This window comes from Urocitellus parryii, chromosome 1 (genome assembly GCF_045843805.1).
Source record: "Urocitellus parryii isolate mUroPar1 chromosome 1, mUroPar1.hap1, whole genome shotgun sequence".
Classification (NCBI taxonomy): Eukaryota; Metazoa; Chordata; class Mammalia; order Rodentia; family Sciuridae; genus Urocitellus; species Urocitellus parryii.
Genome location: NC_135531.1, coordinates 101,906,617 through 101,923,522, shown reverse-complemented (window position 1 = coordinate 101,923,522; position 16,906 = coordinate 101,906,617). Strand labels below are relative to the sequence as shown.

General features: G+C 34.4%; 1 protein-coding gene across 1 annotated transcript in view; it reads right to left on the bottom strand.

Moving 5' to 3' along the window:
- The window catches only part of Spink5 (serine peptidase inhibitor Kazal type 5), an 83,257-nt gene extending 70,727 nt beyond the window's left edge, over positions 1 to 12,530 (bottom strand). Inside the window, exons 1-4 of the mRNA XM_077796736.1 lie at positions 12,476 to 12,530; positions 11,233 to 11,258; positions 6,219 to 6,346; positions 4,707 to 4,770 (exon numbers count right to left, since the gene is read on the bottom strand). Coding sequence (XP_077652862.1) covers positions 4,707 to 4,770; positions 6,219 to 6,346; positions 11,233 to 11,258; positions 12,476 to 12,530 — 273 coding nt within the window. The remainder of the gene's footprint in view (positions 1 to 4,706; positions 4,771 to 6,218; positions 6,347 to 11,232; positions 11,259 to 12,475) is intronic.
- Between the last annotated feature and the right edge of the window lie 4,376 nt (positions 12,531 to 16,906).

Sequence of the window (16,906 nt, the reverse complement as noted above, 5' to 3'; positions counted from 1 at the left end):
TTCATTTCCTTCTGTAGGCCCAGGATGCCATCTGGTAGAGGTTTACTATAAGCTAAATAATCTCATTTATTATCATTTGTTGAGGAAGTTCTGTTAGAAACATAATATCTCATTTCACTGATATACGAATATCTATTTTGCCTTAATTTTTGTAGTATAGTTTTGAAAGGTATGAAATATTTTAATTTTCTTTCCTTTCAGCATTATAAACACATCATTACCTTGCCTTGTTGTCCTTGTTATTTCAGATGAAAATTCAGCTTTTATTTGAAATCTGTATATAGAATGTGTTATTTTTATTTTCTCATTAAAATTTTTCTCTTTGTCTTTGTAATTAAAACATTTTTAACCAGTGGGACTACTGGGTCTCTATTGACTGACTCTTGGGCTTGTTGAGCTTCTTGAATGTTCAGATTAATTTTTTCAACAACTTGAGATAATTTAGGTCACTCTTTTTTCAAATAATATTCCTATCCCTTTTTATTTCTTTCCTGTTTCTGGTATTGCTATCACACAACTGTCTCTGCGTGTGGGTCACATAGTCTTACTATTTGTATTATTCATAAGTTTTACTGAAACTGAACATATTAGATAATGTACAATAGAAACTCAAGATTATGATTTATCCTTCTAAAATTTATTTTGAATAATTTATTTAGTTGTTAGTTTTTAGTTTCTTTCACTACACTAAATCTTTTGAAACCTTGTTTTCTTATAATCTGTAGTTGCTGATGTGTCTGCTAAGAAAATACTCAGTTTTTATTTTGTAAGCCTAGCTTCTATGTTTTTCACCCTAGTCTTTGTAGTTTAGGAATAAGTCAATGATATGACCTAATTTTGTGCTCAAATACCTTGCCTAAAAAGACTTCCATCTTCTGTAGGTGGACCTTTGTGCATGAGGAGGATGTGTGAAGTTTAGACCATTTGTATACCTACTCCAGCATTTGCTCTCTACTGGGATGTGTTGTGTCTTTTAAGGGCATGCATAGCCTTTTTATTCTCTGATATCCACATGTGACAACTCCATTCCAAACATACCTGCAAACTTAGGCCACCCTCCTTACTCTTGGTGAAGATCATCACTTCTACCTGCTAATCTCTGGGGATGGTAGCTGCCCATAACTCTAAATTGGGTAAGCTCTCTCCAGTAGCTTCCCTGCACTTGCTGATGCTCATGGCTTGCCCTGAACAGAACCTCAAATCCAACTGAGGCAGGGTGAGATGGAGATATTCCTAAGCAAGAACATCATAGACTCTCACTCTTCTTATCCAAAGTTAGGCAGTATTTCAAACATAAATGCTTCTAAGATTGGCATACCTGCTTGTTAATTCTCAGAGTGCTAACATGATTGTTTGCTTAACTTCATGTCTGCATTTGCTGGCCTCCTCACTCAGCCACCACTTGAAGCACTGCACCTCAATGGTATTTCATATATATTTACAAACTAATAAGAATAATTACAATAGAAAGTTATAGAGTCACTTTAATTATAAACATAAATGTCAAACTCTATAATATTATCCAAATCCAATGGCATATCAATATATTATGACTAATTATGATTTCCCCTAAGCAAACAATTGTAGTTTAATTAATCAGGAAATCTATCCAGAAATTTATTATATTGATAGGAGAAATATCAGATTATTTTAATAGTTGCAGACAAGGCATTTTGTGTGGTAATGACCAACACAGATTTAGCAAACTAAGAACAGAAAGAGTTTCTGAAACTTTCTAAAATATATATAAAATATCCCTACTATAAATATTATAACTAATGGAGAAATTTTAGAGATGCTCTTCCCTTCAATATGAGGAGAGAGAGGTTAGTTTGATATTTATTATCATCGCTACTGTTTAACATTTCAAATCTAGATCCTTGCCAATTATATAAGGAAAAAGAGAAAATAAAGGAGCACTAATAATGAAAGAAAATGATAAACACCTGTTTTATACTGATGTTGTTATCAACACTATATTCAATAAACCACCCAAATTAACAAGATACCACATAGTTGTCTAATATAAGATGAACCTCCTTAATCAATAGAATTTGTCTATATAAGTAGTATCCATATAGAAATATCATGAAAAAAAATACTACTCAAAATATCAATGAAATTGTAAATTTTGTAAATATTAACAAAAATATAAGAATTTTTGTGGAGACTATTTTGTAGATTTCCTAAAATACATAGAAATAATATGAATTAATGACAAACTATTCTATATTCTTGAGTTTGACAAGTTAGTATTATAAAAAGCCAATTTTACCTAAATTAATTTTTAATTCTTTGTATTGCTGAACATATTAATTTCCCAAATTCAAATTGAAGTTTTATGAACTCAGTAATTTTTCATTTCTTATATACATGGAAACTCTCTCTCTATATGTATATGTTAGTCAAGTTTTAATTACAAGAACAAAGAAACAGGACTTTCCTTACTAGTTATTAAAGCAGTGAACCAACTTGAAAAATAACAGAGAAGCTAAAAATACTCCTATACCCACACAAATTTAATGTCTTGTAACATTGGCAACCAGAATCATGAGAAATATTAAATGAACAAATTCATCAATTAAAAACTGAAAATCTCCACATAGACCAAACATACTGGAGATCAGAAAGTCTGGATTCTGAATTGGTGTGGCAGAAATAGAAATTGTGAAAAGGAGTTCAGTTTGAGATATACTTTGAAGGCAGCACCAAGAAAGCTTGTTGATGGAGTGAATATTAGAATTGGGAGGTGAGTAGATTACATACTAGATGAGCAAGAAGAGATCAAGAATAAAATGGAGAGAGAATGTCTATAGGTGGAACATTCTCGAACAAGTAGAGTGCTTCATTCTCAGAGGTAGGGTCAGGGTTGATTTTGGGTGGGAGAAACCTAAGCAGAGAAAGTGAGTAGATTGTTCTCTTTTATAGTGGAGAGAAAAACGCCAACAAAAACATAGTATAATTGCAAAAAATTATTTAATATCTAGACAAATTATTTGAAAGGCACACAGCCAAATATTAACCAACTTAGCTTATAAGTAAGTGGTTTCTTTAAGTAGAAAACCAAATATTTGCATGTTATTTATCTAGAGTTAAAAATTAAAACTCAGGAAAATAATCATCAGAATTTTGTAATTTTATTTCTTAAAAAACTTCTATTTGATTGAAACTCAAAAATCATTTCTAGAGATATAAACATCTTACTAGTAATATTTTTAAAATAGATTTTTAAATAGATTTGTTAAGATTTGGAGTGGTGTGTGTGTGTGTGTGTGTGTGTGTGTGTGTTTGATTTTTGCCCTTTGTTTTTGTTTTATGATTTTTAAACACCCTGTGTTGATCAGATATATAAATATACAGATATATGTCAGGAAGAAGAGACTGGATTTTACATAGTGACCTCCCTCATATGACAAAGGCAGATTTAAATGTTGTTACTAACCATTTCTGGCTCCTACATATTTTTGTGCCATAAAACATATATAAACAAATAAAAATTAATTAAAAAGACACATATCTCTTTTGTCACAGATAAAGGATTTACAGAGATTGACCAGTTGTGTGTTGGCTGTGTTATTGTTTTAAAAGTGAGACTAACTGAACCCAGGACGAGAAATTAATTGACCATGTTTACCATGGAGGTTGAGATTCTCAGACATCTCTGAGTAATACAGCCATGGAGGGAGGTAAGTTGGCTAGACTATGAATGTTTTAAGTAATTAGGTTGTACCTGCTCAGACTGCTTGTTTTAATTATGTGTCAGGGCCAAAAGAAGAGAAAGAAAAAAATTGAAGAAGAAGCCACATAGGATATCTGGAGGTGGTGTGAGTAGTTAGGATAGTTGGTGACAGGCCCCAGTTTTGCCAACTAATTGTGAGATGTCATAGATCAAAAATTCCCACTGATATATGGTCCCACATCTTTTATTTTTAAATTTTATTTTATATTCTAAAACTAAAATATTTGTATAAATAAAAATATAGACTTATCAACATGAAATGACGAGGTAGTAACCTAAATCTATCTGTCTTTCCTTCTTATTACTTAATCTTTTTTATCAGTGAATGCTTTATTAAAGCAAAATATTAACCTGAGTCTCAGTCTACAAAATAGATACAAATAATCAACCTTAGCCGATTAGGAGAATCTTGAAGGTATTCGAAAAGATATATAATAGAATCCAAAAGAAGAAAAAAGACAGGAAATAGAATGAGCCAAGTGCCTGCCAACACATGTTAAACACCGTGCAACTTTTTAAATTTAATTTTTCATTTTAAATATGACTCATTTCACAGATTAAAAAAATAACAATAGTAACCAAAGATACACAAAGTGCCTAGGTTACATAGTAAGAATTTTGGAATTTGATCTTAGTTCCACAGCACCAGAAAGCTTCTCTCTGGAGGTAGTCAGGACAGGAGGTATGTGAAATGGTCCCGGAAGACACACACCACCCTGGCTTACTTCAACTCAGAGCACCTGTCAGTACCCAAAATGTTTTCAGGGAGTTGGGTCATGGGTTGGGCCTGGAGACAAGATGTACCAGATATTTAGCCCACCCCTGGACTAAGCCAGGGTCCCTCCCTTCCAAGTATTTGGCTTCATGACAGGAATAACCTGGTAATTAGGAAGTAAACAGATAGCTCTAATTAGGGTCAAACAGCACCCAAAAGCACATATAACAGGTTGACTCCTGATAGTCTCACCTCTGTTGGGGCAGTGGCTTTCACTAAACGCCCAGTTCTTTTCTGAGATTTTGCTTCTTTTTCCCTAGAAGAAAACAAGGAATAGCATCATTTAGACATTGCTTACCCAATTTGAAGAATAAAAACTTACATGACACACTTAAATCAAAATTACACTTAATTTTGATTGCTCTTCTCAGTTCAATCTTACATGTCAGAAGTGGAGATGTGTCCAGAAATAATTACAAAAGCACAAATGTGCCCTGAATGTTGAAAAAAATGTCTCAAATAGGGAATATTACATGCAAGAATCTCTGCCTTTGAATACATTGCTGATTGCCTCCCTGGAATACTTAAAACAGCCAGAAGTTCACCAACCATAAAAACCTATCTGTGTCATTATTTGAATGAAATCTTTGAAAGTCAATATTTACATTGAATCAAAAATCTAATTTTCTGTATTGGTCCCAATTCTATTCCCTAGACCCTACAGAGCAAATCAACCTGGTCTGGGAATAATCAGAAGATAGTTTTAATACATTGCATCATCTCCTTTCCAGTTAAGATAACAAATTTATTCCAACACAATTTACATAAGTAATAAAAATAGTAATTGGAAAAGTGACTCCAAAGTGATCAACTTTCTTGCAAGCCTTAAGATATTTTATCTTTGTTTTACATTATTTTTAAGTTTATTATATTCAAAATGTTGGTTTCCTATTAAAATTCATAGTTTTAGTCTCCTATCTTGAATAAAAAAACAACTAAAAATATGTTTAAAAAATTAGAGGGCTGTGGGTCTAGCACAGAAGTAATGTAATGCCTTGGGATCAACTCCCAGACTGAAAAAAAAATTCCAAAGTAAATCTTAAAAAAAAACAAAAATTAAAACACTTTGGTCAGAGGGTTTATAATTGATAAGCTGCTTCTACCTTTAGGGAATCACTGGAGAGAAGGGAATCAATTTCAGAAATACTGGACAGACACCGAAACATTGCATAATATCCTGGTCAGCTTCCAGGATACTAGTTCTTTCTGATATGTAGGGAGCTGTAAACTACAAATAGCTCTTTGGTCCAACTCATTCCAGCATAATCCAAGAGGTCTGAAGACACTGGTAGCTCAGATAATCTGGATGTATTCTGCTTATATCCTTCTGCTGCTTGATCCCCACAAGGAAAGCCTAGCATTCTACTCAAGGGAAACTTTAAGACCCCCACCCCAGTCCCACTACAACAGAATTAGGTCCAAGGAAATTGACTTCATTTCCTAAATTCTTTTTTCCCCAAATCAAAACCCAACTACTTTATCAGAAGGCTGTAGTTTGCTACATAAGATATTAATATTGGGTCCTCTGAAATGCCTTTGGGATCCCATTTGAGTGATTATTAAAATCATTCTAGGTAGGTTGTAATTATCCAAGAGTTTTCTAAGCATTTTTATTTAGCCATTCAAGTTTAGAAAAATAATTTCCTCTAGTTCAGAGAATAGCATGTACCTCAAAAACTTGAAAGAAAGAGGAACTTTACTCACAGTATCATTTTGCATGTGACACATTTGTTGAAGAGCAATTTTCCTTGAGGGCTTTGAAAAAGTTTTTTATCCTGAGAACAGAACAATTTCCCATTTTTCATCAAGTCTTGAAATCCACTGCATGTTTCCTACAAAGAGGAAGCGGGGGTTGAATTGGCTAAAAATTTGTCAAAACAAAACTTTAAGAAAAACCTCCTTAGACAGTATAACTTAACGATTACTATCCCCTCCACAGAAAACATTCAGTCAATTGCTTCAAATAACACAAACAAAAAAACACAACTTGGGCTTTCCTGTTGAAGAGAGAAAATTCATCTAAGAAGCATTTATCTGATACAATTAGTGAAATAGGCAGAATAAGGGTCTGGGAGTTAAAACTGAGCTAATATTTCATGGCTGTCATTTATTCATTCAGTTATGCTATCTGAAATGAGGATGTTGGGTACAGTAGCACACGCCTGTAATCCCAGCAGCTTGGGAGGCTGAGGCAGGAAGATCATGAGTTCAAAGCCAGCCTCAGCAACTCAGCAACACCCTCAGCAAAATAGTGAGATCTTGTCTCAAAATAAAAATAAAACAGGGGATATAAATATATACATTTCATAGGTTGTAGGAAGATTAGATTTTGTGAATTTATGTAAAGTCTTTGAAGAATATCTGATACACAGAAAATATTCAATAAGTAAATTTTCTTTCATTATTATTAGTAATATTATTATGGTTCTGGTCATTATGATTATTGGAATATGCAAAGATTACTGTAAAGTTAACAAAGTTGGGCTGGGATTGTGGCTCAGTGGTAGACCACTTGCCTAGCATGTATGAGACACTAGATTTGATACTCAGCACTATATATATACATATATATATATATATATATATATATAGAGAGAGAGAGAGAGAGAGAGAGAGAGAGAGAGAAAGTTAACAAAGTTTGTGGCCAGGTGAGGTGGTGCATGCCTGTAATCCCAGCTGCTCAGGAGGTTGAGGCAGAAGGATCACAAGTTCTAAGCCAGCCTCAGCAATTTAGCAAAGCCCTAAGAAACTCAGGGAGACCCTATCTATCTCTAAATAAAATATAATAAAGGGTTGGGGATGGGGCTCAGTGTTTAAGTGCCCCTAGGTTCAATCCCTGGTGCCATTAAAAAAAAAGTTAATAAAGTTGAAGGTGCATGGCCCTTCTCCCAAGGTTGTGAGAGAGTCCTAGCCATTCTTTATTTTCAACTTTGTATTCTTTTCTTAAAATTGCCTCCACTCCTACCCCAATAACAACATCTTCAATATCAACTCTGTCACTACAACCAAAATAAAAGCTTGTGAGTCCATGGAAGTATTGTGCCATTGTCTCAAAACCTACCCCTGGGACTGGGGCTGTGGCTTAATGGTAGAGTGCTTGCCTAGCATGTGTGAGGCACTGGGTTCGATCCTCAGCACCACATAAAAAATAAATAAATAAGTTATTGAGCAATTCTTTTCAAAAAGTGAAAATTTCCTTAAAAAAAAAAAAAACCTACCCCTCTCTGTCTGTCCATTTGTCTCTCTTGGATCATTCTCCTGTACCACTGTTTGACTATTCTGTGCAACATCCTTGAAGACATATTTTGCTATGTGCTATGAGCTTTGGTAAATACCAATGATTGCACTATACTGAGGTTAGAGAGGAAAGTGGAAATCATTATGCATGTTAGAGAGGATAGGGGAATGACAGTAGAATCATCTTTAAAAGTGATGGTTCTTTCTTCTCATTTATTGGTTCAAAATGTCTTATTAAAGGCCTACTGAATATGTCACTCAATCTTTTTAAGGAGTTTAAAAATCATTGGTGCCCCAGCGGCTCTGGAGGCTGAGGCAGCAGGATGGAGAGTTCAAAGACAGCCTCAGTAGTTTAGCGAGGCCCTTAATAACTCAGTGAGACCCCGTTTCTAAATAAGATATGAAAAAGGGCTGGGGATGTGGCTCAGTGAGTAAGTGCCCCTGGGTTCAATACCTGGTACAAAAAAAAAAAAAAAAATCAGTGGTGCATTGGTGCCATCTAGCAAAGTACTGACTTAAAGTGTTAATATTCCCTTTTAGCTTAGAAAGTTCACTAGGTCCTTGGATCAAGCCTTTGGGATATAAGATTTTATTATATTTTGATCTTTTCAAAAGAATAATTCTTCATAATGCTTGCTTCAGAAAATAAATAAAATCTTTGTTCCAACTCTGACAACCTTCTCAAAAGTGCTGATTATACAATTCTATTGAGCCCCTATATCTTTGTAATACTTCGATCAATAACAATCACTTATTATGAGATTATTGTATTTTGTCAGGTGTCAGATACAGTAGCAAATTAGACAGAAGTATCCTTTCCAGAATAGTGCTTATAGTCTAATGGATAATCTAGCCTCATATGCATGATGGGCTGTTGGAAGCACTAACAAAATGATTAATGGTAAAGAACAATAAAAAATATCAGAGTCCAGACCTTGGAAATTTTACTAAGGATGACCTGTTAAAATAACTCTTAAGATTATCATCTCCACCCAGTGATACTGTCAGAGTATCACAGTGTTAATTTCTGACTATAGATTCATGTCTAGGCATCTTGACATCTGTGTCTGGTCTCTGATTCTATAGTATTTTATGCCAACTTTGTAAGTTACTGCCTCAATTGCCAGATATAATTGGTTCTGAAACATCCTAAAAACATGTCAATGGAATGAGAGAAGAGTTTGTGTCTTCATAATAGAACTAAATCCCTTATGAAGTTATCTTAGAGAAAATATATAGAGCAAAAACATAATAATATTAGAATTAAGCTCTAAATAATTATTAGTGGCTGATCATAAAAGTTTAGCATCTATCCAGATAAATTCTGAATTGAACACCTACAATGTCACAATTAGATGAGAGCTAAGTTCCTAGAAAGATTCACATCTATTTATTTATTTGTTTGTTTGTTTTACAAAGGTTTAGCGAGAAGATTAAGAAACTTGCTCAAAGTATCAATTACTTAAGATGAGGCTCAGTATTATTTTTTCTGAGTCATAAAATTAACTAGTGATTCTCCTGGGACACAGGAAAAGGCCATATAAATTGAAAGCAGAAGTTGTATTTCTCTCTGGGGTAAATGGACTCTCTCTCAATTGCCATGATACAGCCTGTTGAAGCAGGAGAAGATCTAGACCAATAAGTCGTGTTGAGGTGAGGTGATGATTTTCTAGTCACTATTAGCCGGCGGTGTGACTGCCTGTCCTCAGCTCACTCTTCTTTTGATATTGTTGCTATCCTTATTTTCTGCATGTCTGGAGCCCTCTTGGGTCAACTGCTCTTTGTTTGCCTCTTTTGTTGCGATCTTGCATTATCCATCATAACTGTCCAAGAACTGGCATCACCCTATCTGGGTATCAGAGCAATAACACATTTGCTTTGGCTTCACAAGGACCCTTCTGTGTTGACAAATTTAAAAAGTGCTAGAGTGCTTTTCTATGCTGTTCTGGCTCATGTTTTTAACACTCAGCATGCTTGTTTGATGCTGGAAAGATCTCTAGCAACTGAACATGGAAAAGAACAACATTACCATCAATAGTTTTCCTTTCTATCTGCCTTTTATGCTGATATGATGTAGCTAAACCTATATTTTTTAGACAATGTTTGGTGAAATAGAATGTAGCCATATTAAAAAAATCAGTGCAAAATTATCAATAATCACCTATTCTCATGGATTCTGAAAAAGAAAATGTTGGCTTGGTGCTGTGAGATCTGTACTACACTCTTCTTTTTTCCAACTGAGCATGCTCTCTGGTTCCCCCAAATCAAGCCTTTTCCTCTACTCTACTACAGTTTCTAGAGCTCTCCTTAATCAGCAAACTTAGATGAAAGAGACTATGATGGCATTCCCTGGGTTATTACTGTGAGAATTATCTTTTTAAAATCTTTTTTCAATAAAATAGAGCAAAAAATAATTTAATTATGGTTCAAAGAATTTCAAAAGGCAGAAGAATCATTTCAGTTTTTATTATCTTAATGTTTATAGTCTTTGAGCAATTCAGTAAATTTTGTTACGTACATAACACCATTTTTAGTGTTCAATTAATGGCATGAATAGCAGTGTGTGTGCATGGAGGGATATTGGCCCTTTTGTCTTTCTAAGAGTTAAAAAAATTATTTCCATAGAAAATGATTATTCTGTTTCTCAAAGAAAAGACCCTTTCTGGTTGGTTCAGCACCTTCTTCCTGTATCAGGGCCTCTGGGTGCTTCTGCCTATTCTGTTAGAAGTTGCAAAAATCTTCTTCTAATGAACCTTCAGATTCTTGTTCCAATCTTTCTCTTCAGGGAGAAGGTCCCTGACTATTCCAGTGAGAAGTGATATCACCTCCATTTCCTGGAATTACTATCCTGAATCCCACTTTATTTTTCTCCTAGCAATAATCATTACTTAATGTACTATATATTTTACTAATTTAGTTATTAATTCATCTCTTTACTAAAATACAAGTCAGAAAGGCAGAGTTTTCAACTATTTTGTTTACTTTAGAATATCCCCAGCATTACAAACAGGGTCTGACACATAATAGATGCTCAATATATGTTTATTGGATGGAATATTTACACTGACTACAAACAAGATATGAACAACCTCTTTTGCACAATGATTATGAAAACATTTGGCTCTTTAAGTGGTGTACCATGGCTTGTTCAGCTGCTAAGTAGAACAACAGTATGGTTTTTGATTGATTTATTTTGTGTTTGTTTATGGGATTTTAAAGCACTTCTTTAGCACAATAGATTGTCTCTTATAGACATTAATCATCATCAAAACATTGGTTGTGTGCATATGGGAAAGAGAATGAGAAAGACAGACAGAGGGATTCATGTCTTGAGTCCTAAAAACCTGTTCACTGTGTATTTAACGAAAGCTCTTATGACCCATCTGTATAATGTTGGCGTTATTAACATGAAGGTTTTGGCTACAAACCATTTTTCTTTAGGCATCTTGGAATGGATTCAATGAGAAAAAGCAAGACTAACCTGATTTGCATCTTCACTGGCAGCATCTGGGATGAAAATGCAGAAACCAAAGTTAAGGGAATGTAAACCGGTAAATGAAAAAAATGATTCACTCAATGCAGTGTTTTGATTGCTTTAATAATAATACGTTGTAAAACCACAAATTATTTTTGAACACATTAAGATTTATCACTGCAAATATAATGAGGGTAGTGGCACAAGGAATTCAGCATGTACACTCACGAAGGTCTACTCACTCAGAAAGCTGATATTCTTTGGGAACTAATACTCAGATGCTTTCTGACACACTCAAAATATCTAATTTCCAAAAGATCCTTTCAGAGTAAAGTATGGCAGTCTCCATTTATAAATTGTAATGTAACATACTACCAAAGATGTCATATCCCTTTAAATTTAATTTAAAAGCATAATAGAGCACAAAGTTTATCACATATATACACAAAATTCCATTTTCTAAATTCTGGCAACTCTGCCTACTTACTGTAGATTCAAATATTAAAGATATGATAAAAGAAAGATTAATTAAAATCAGACTATGATATACCCTCATTAACTGTCTTGTACCTACCTATACATTTATTTTAGGAAAGTGGGTATCATTTGTGAATAATGATATCACTTTATTTATGTAGTTCTTTTTTAAAAAGTGATTCAGAACAAGATAAATCTAGGCAATCTGTATTCCCTTCACAATAAAATATAAAATGCTAAAACTCATCTTTTAGCTCATACAAAAATCCTTCTCATTTTAGGAGCAATACTTTCAATCCATTTAGCACTTGAAAACACAGAAATAAAATAAGGTAGAAGGGACATTTGCTTTAAAATAAGGATAGATAATAAAATTTTGCTTTTGAAATATTTTATTTATACATATAGAATTAAGCTGTCTATATTACTTGCAAAAGTTTTTTTTAATGTTTAACATACATATGTAGAGTGAATTGATAAGTTTGGTGAGGGGAAGGTGAAGAAGAATCTATTCTCCTTTCAGAACTAGTAGAGAATTAGTAGAAGAATTGCTCATGGATAAAAATTAAGATGTTTTTAAACTACTTGCTAATTCTAAAGTTGACATAATAATTACAAACTCGTGTATCTAAATCTTCAAAACCTATATCGGCAAGACATTTCAAAATTATAGATATACATAAGCATTTTCTTGGCAATTTGGGGAAAAAGGCCCTTCCCCAGGGCTTTGAGATGTGTGGCAAGAGGCTTAGATTGCATGCAAATTACTCACCTTGAATGAGGCAAAGAGCCAGGGTCAGAAGTATTGGCACTGTGACTGACTTCATGTTGAAGATGATGTAAGGTGGCTACAGGTCTGCTCCATGCATCGCTCACTGGTTCTCTAAGACGGAACTTGTGAGACACAGCTCATTTATATACTGGCAGGTTGGTGACACATAAAACCAGTTGTTCAGGCTCATGCTAGACTTCGTACACCACACCAATCTATCTTCCATCCTTTAGGATCCTGTCAAGGTGGCAGATTTGAGCAGATAATATCTATTTCTAAAGTAGTAAAGTGTTTTCATGATACCTCCCCTAGAAAAGCAAGGGACTGAATCCAAGGACCTACCCAAAGTTGAGCACTCTATAATCCTGGGTAAGAGCTGAGTTCCTTATTAGAGCAAGACATATGACCTGGTAGGCAACATGTTTCCAACTGAGTTCCCTTCATAAGTGGAAAGGGAGGAGAAAAGAAGACAGGTTAGTTGTCCTACCAGTCAGGTACAAAGGTAAAGATTTCTATATTTGGAGAAAACTGCTTATAGTGTAAGAATCTAGGGGCCTTATTAACTCTATCCACATATGTTCTGAATTATCTAAATTAATTGTCATAAGGGATAAATGACCCTAAGGGAGAATCTAGACAAGTTCTAACATTGAATACTCAGGGAACCAAACTCAGAGAAGGATCAATAATTTTCCCAAGAGCACAAGGTTGAGGTAGAAGGGACAGGTGACACCCACAGTAGACCACACACAATTCAATGTTCCTTCCACTGAACATACTGCTTCACCCCTATTCATTACCAAAGGCAGACACTTAGGCAAAACAAAGCTTGTACATAATTACTAACATTTTTTTCAGTCTTAATGAGATTTTCTATCCTCAGCCTAATTTTATAATCAAACATGTTCATGAATATCAGAGATTCAAAGTTAACTTCCCATAACACATACATATCCAAATTATTGTTCAAAAAATGGGTCTTAATTAGTTTTTACCAAAAGTAAACTTATTCTTGTATTTTCCTATTATTTATATTTTCAAGAAGAAAACAAGAAAAAAAAACTCTTAAAGGTTATAAATATGTGTGACATTTTTCTATTGAAAATTTCTTCTTGGATCTTTCCTCCATCTTGCAAGTAATGCCTTTTTACTCCTAGCTTGTTTTACTCTACCAGTTCAATGCTACCACTCCAAGAACATGCAAAAACTATATGGTTTGATTTCAGTCATTTTCATGAGCTTCACATCCAATAGAAGCAAAGTTCTGGACTTCATGCAGTCAAAGACCTTTTTTATAACTGTTCCAAGAAACTCATCAAGGCTGGCCAACTCTGAGGACATGACAGTCTTCTGAGAACCATAGAAGTAAGAGCATGTCCTTTCTTTTGGTGTCCCGTTAAATATTTGTTTCCTACAAAAATATAATTATTGGTTTCAAGGGCTGCACTTTTGAGGTAGCTTGTTTCATTCTAATGGTTCAATAAAAGAAGTGAGCATAGGAAGCAAATTGCATTACTGTTACAAGTTAGTAAATCTCAGTCCATCTTGGCTTTCTGGAAAGGGAATGGGAGAGGGAGTCAGAAAGTCTGTTTCTATTCCTGTCTTTGTAACTACACAGTGTAATGGAAACTAAGCAGGCTTTGGAGCAAGGTTATTTCTGAGTGCAAAACTTGACTCACCATTCTATTCTGCCTTGGGCAAGTCACTTATTTTCTCTGAGCCTCAGTTTCCTAATATGTAAACCAAAGATAATAATACCTACATTGTTCAACTGTTATAAGGCTTACAGGTAATTCATATATTGTGGTTATGTGTGTTTATATATGTTTACTGTTTAGAACAATACCAAGTATATATTACAAGCTTTGTAGTTAATGATAGCTGGTCTTCGCATTATAATGACATGGTTGTACTAGATAATTTCTGAGATTTCAAGAAAAAAGTCAACATCTCTTGCACATGGATCTCAATGGATTTCAGTTTAGTCAGTGTAGAATAACTTCCTGAACACATTTCAAGATGAAATTAAGACAAAAATATTCATGTTCTCCTTTTCATTTCTTAATTTAATCATAATTCCATGTTTCTATAAAAGCCTCTTCTAGTTATTGACACACCAAACTAATTTTTGTCTTTCATCTGCCCTGTCAGACCTCATGAAATGTGTCCTAACTGTACTCTGCATTGGGGGTAGAAAAGTTGAATGTCTTACAAGAGAATCAGTGACTGTACAGCATCCTCCAGTGGCCCCAAATCTAGCCCAGATGGGTAGAATTCCCAGGGATGGAAGTGGCACTAGGGAGGAACACAAGAACCAACAAGTGATTTCCTTCCTGAAGAATCTCTGCTATGAGGAAACATGGAAGGAGTTGGTGTCCTTCCCACTGACAAAACACCCATTGACAGCCATAGCCTTCTGGAAGGATGAATAAAAGCTTTGGAATCAATAATCATTTATAAGAGGAGAAGGTGGCCAAAGGAGCATCCAAAGACCACCCACAATACTGGAAGTACTCAGTTATCTAAGCTTTTTCTGTGGTTCATTTCAGGAATGCTGTAAACTGGAAGTGATTCACCATACACTGTGTCAATCACTACTTGTTGCTATAAACCGCCAGTGTTTCAGTTCAAATGAATGGGACTGAAGTTTTGAATAATTGGGGCTTGGATCAGAGTTAGGTTATCAGAGTACTGCATTTCAAACTCAAAAATCTGCTTTGTTTTCAGTTTGTTTAGTTATTCATCAAACATGTGGGACCCTTTTTCCTCTCATTAGAAAGGACAGTAGTGAGACTTTACAATTTTACATGTTTTTCAAATGACTCAGAATCTGAATTCACAGGAAGAACATTGACATGGAAAGAAAAAGCATAAAGTAAGCAAGATTTTTGGAGAACAGTAATGTTACCAAAAACAAAGGTTATTTCCAAAATCCAGTTATTCTTCTCTCTTTTTTTAATGTAGAGAAATTTTTGATGATGATAATAATTAATAAATGACTATAGTCCCTAATGATTAAATCAACTTCTAACTTTCAAAGCAATGTGCCCTTTATTAGCTTTCTTGATTACTTTATGTAATGTTGTGAGGTAGATAAAACAGGTATTATTATCCTTTCCTCACCTACCCAAAAGAGTACCATTATAGAACCCTGGCTTGGAGGCCCATCATAGCCTTGATTCTTTCTTGTCTTTTATACTTTTAACTTCCCTGAGTTCCTATGGACTCACAGACTTTACAGTTCAGAGGATCCAGACATTACAGTGTTTTAAACCAGCTACAGAGTTATCACTGTGGTTCTTTCCTCTGACCCTCAGTTATCACACACACACACACACACACACACACACACACACACACACACACACCCCTATGTACTCATAATGAAGCAGGCAAAAAAAAAAAAGGTGTATAGTGACCATGAATTCAGAAATGTGTTCAGACAGCCCTCAACTTTAGAGGTTCAACTTATAACTTTCCAACTTTACAGTGGTGGGAAAATACACCCATACAACCATTCTGTTTTTCAATCAGTACATTACATGAAAGAGTCAATACTTAGGTTTGGGATTAGATAATTTTGCCTAACAGTTGGTTGATGTAAATACACTCAGATCACTGAAGACAGGCTAGGCTAAGCTATGGTGTTTGGTAGCTCAGGTACATTAAGCATACAACTTCACTGTCAACTTATGATGGGTTTATCAGGACACAACCCCATCATCTGTTGAGGAGCATTGGTATTACCTGTATTTCCTAATAGATCCTAGAAGATAAAATAATTATTTTATTTTCTTAATTTTAATTCCCTTTCTTATAATCCTAATATTTTCCCCAGGGATGCAATGTCTGTGTTCTCCTTTGTGGAAAACAAGCTTTACTGACCTTCTCATCTCTAAATGATTCATTAGCAACTAACTTCACTTCCTCTGTGAGAATTCCTTTTTGTTTGTCTGGAAAGACTAACAATATTTAGAGATAAGAATCTCATTTTATCTAAGAATAGAATGGGATGGGCATCATTTGTTTACTGAGCCTAAAGACTCTGCTATTTATAGATATAATTGTTGCTTTTAATAGATTAGGATTAAGGAAACAGGAAATTTTCAATGTTAATTTTTAACTTTAATAAGTTACAGTTATAGCATTTGGTTCTCAAATACAATATTCAATTTGTCCCTTAAGTTTTTATTACTTGAACAGTTCTGTTTTAGGGTCCCACCCTGTCCATAAATTGAAAATTAAGTACATTGTAAAGTCTCCTGGGATTCAGCTTTACAAGTAGAAAACAAAGAGGCACAGTTTTTTCCTCTCATTAGAAAGGTCAGTAGTGAGTCTTTACAATCTAACATGTATATCAAATGGCTCAGAATCTGAATTCACATAAAGGATATTGACACCAAAGGAAAAAATATAAAGTGAGGCTATAGT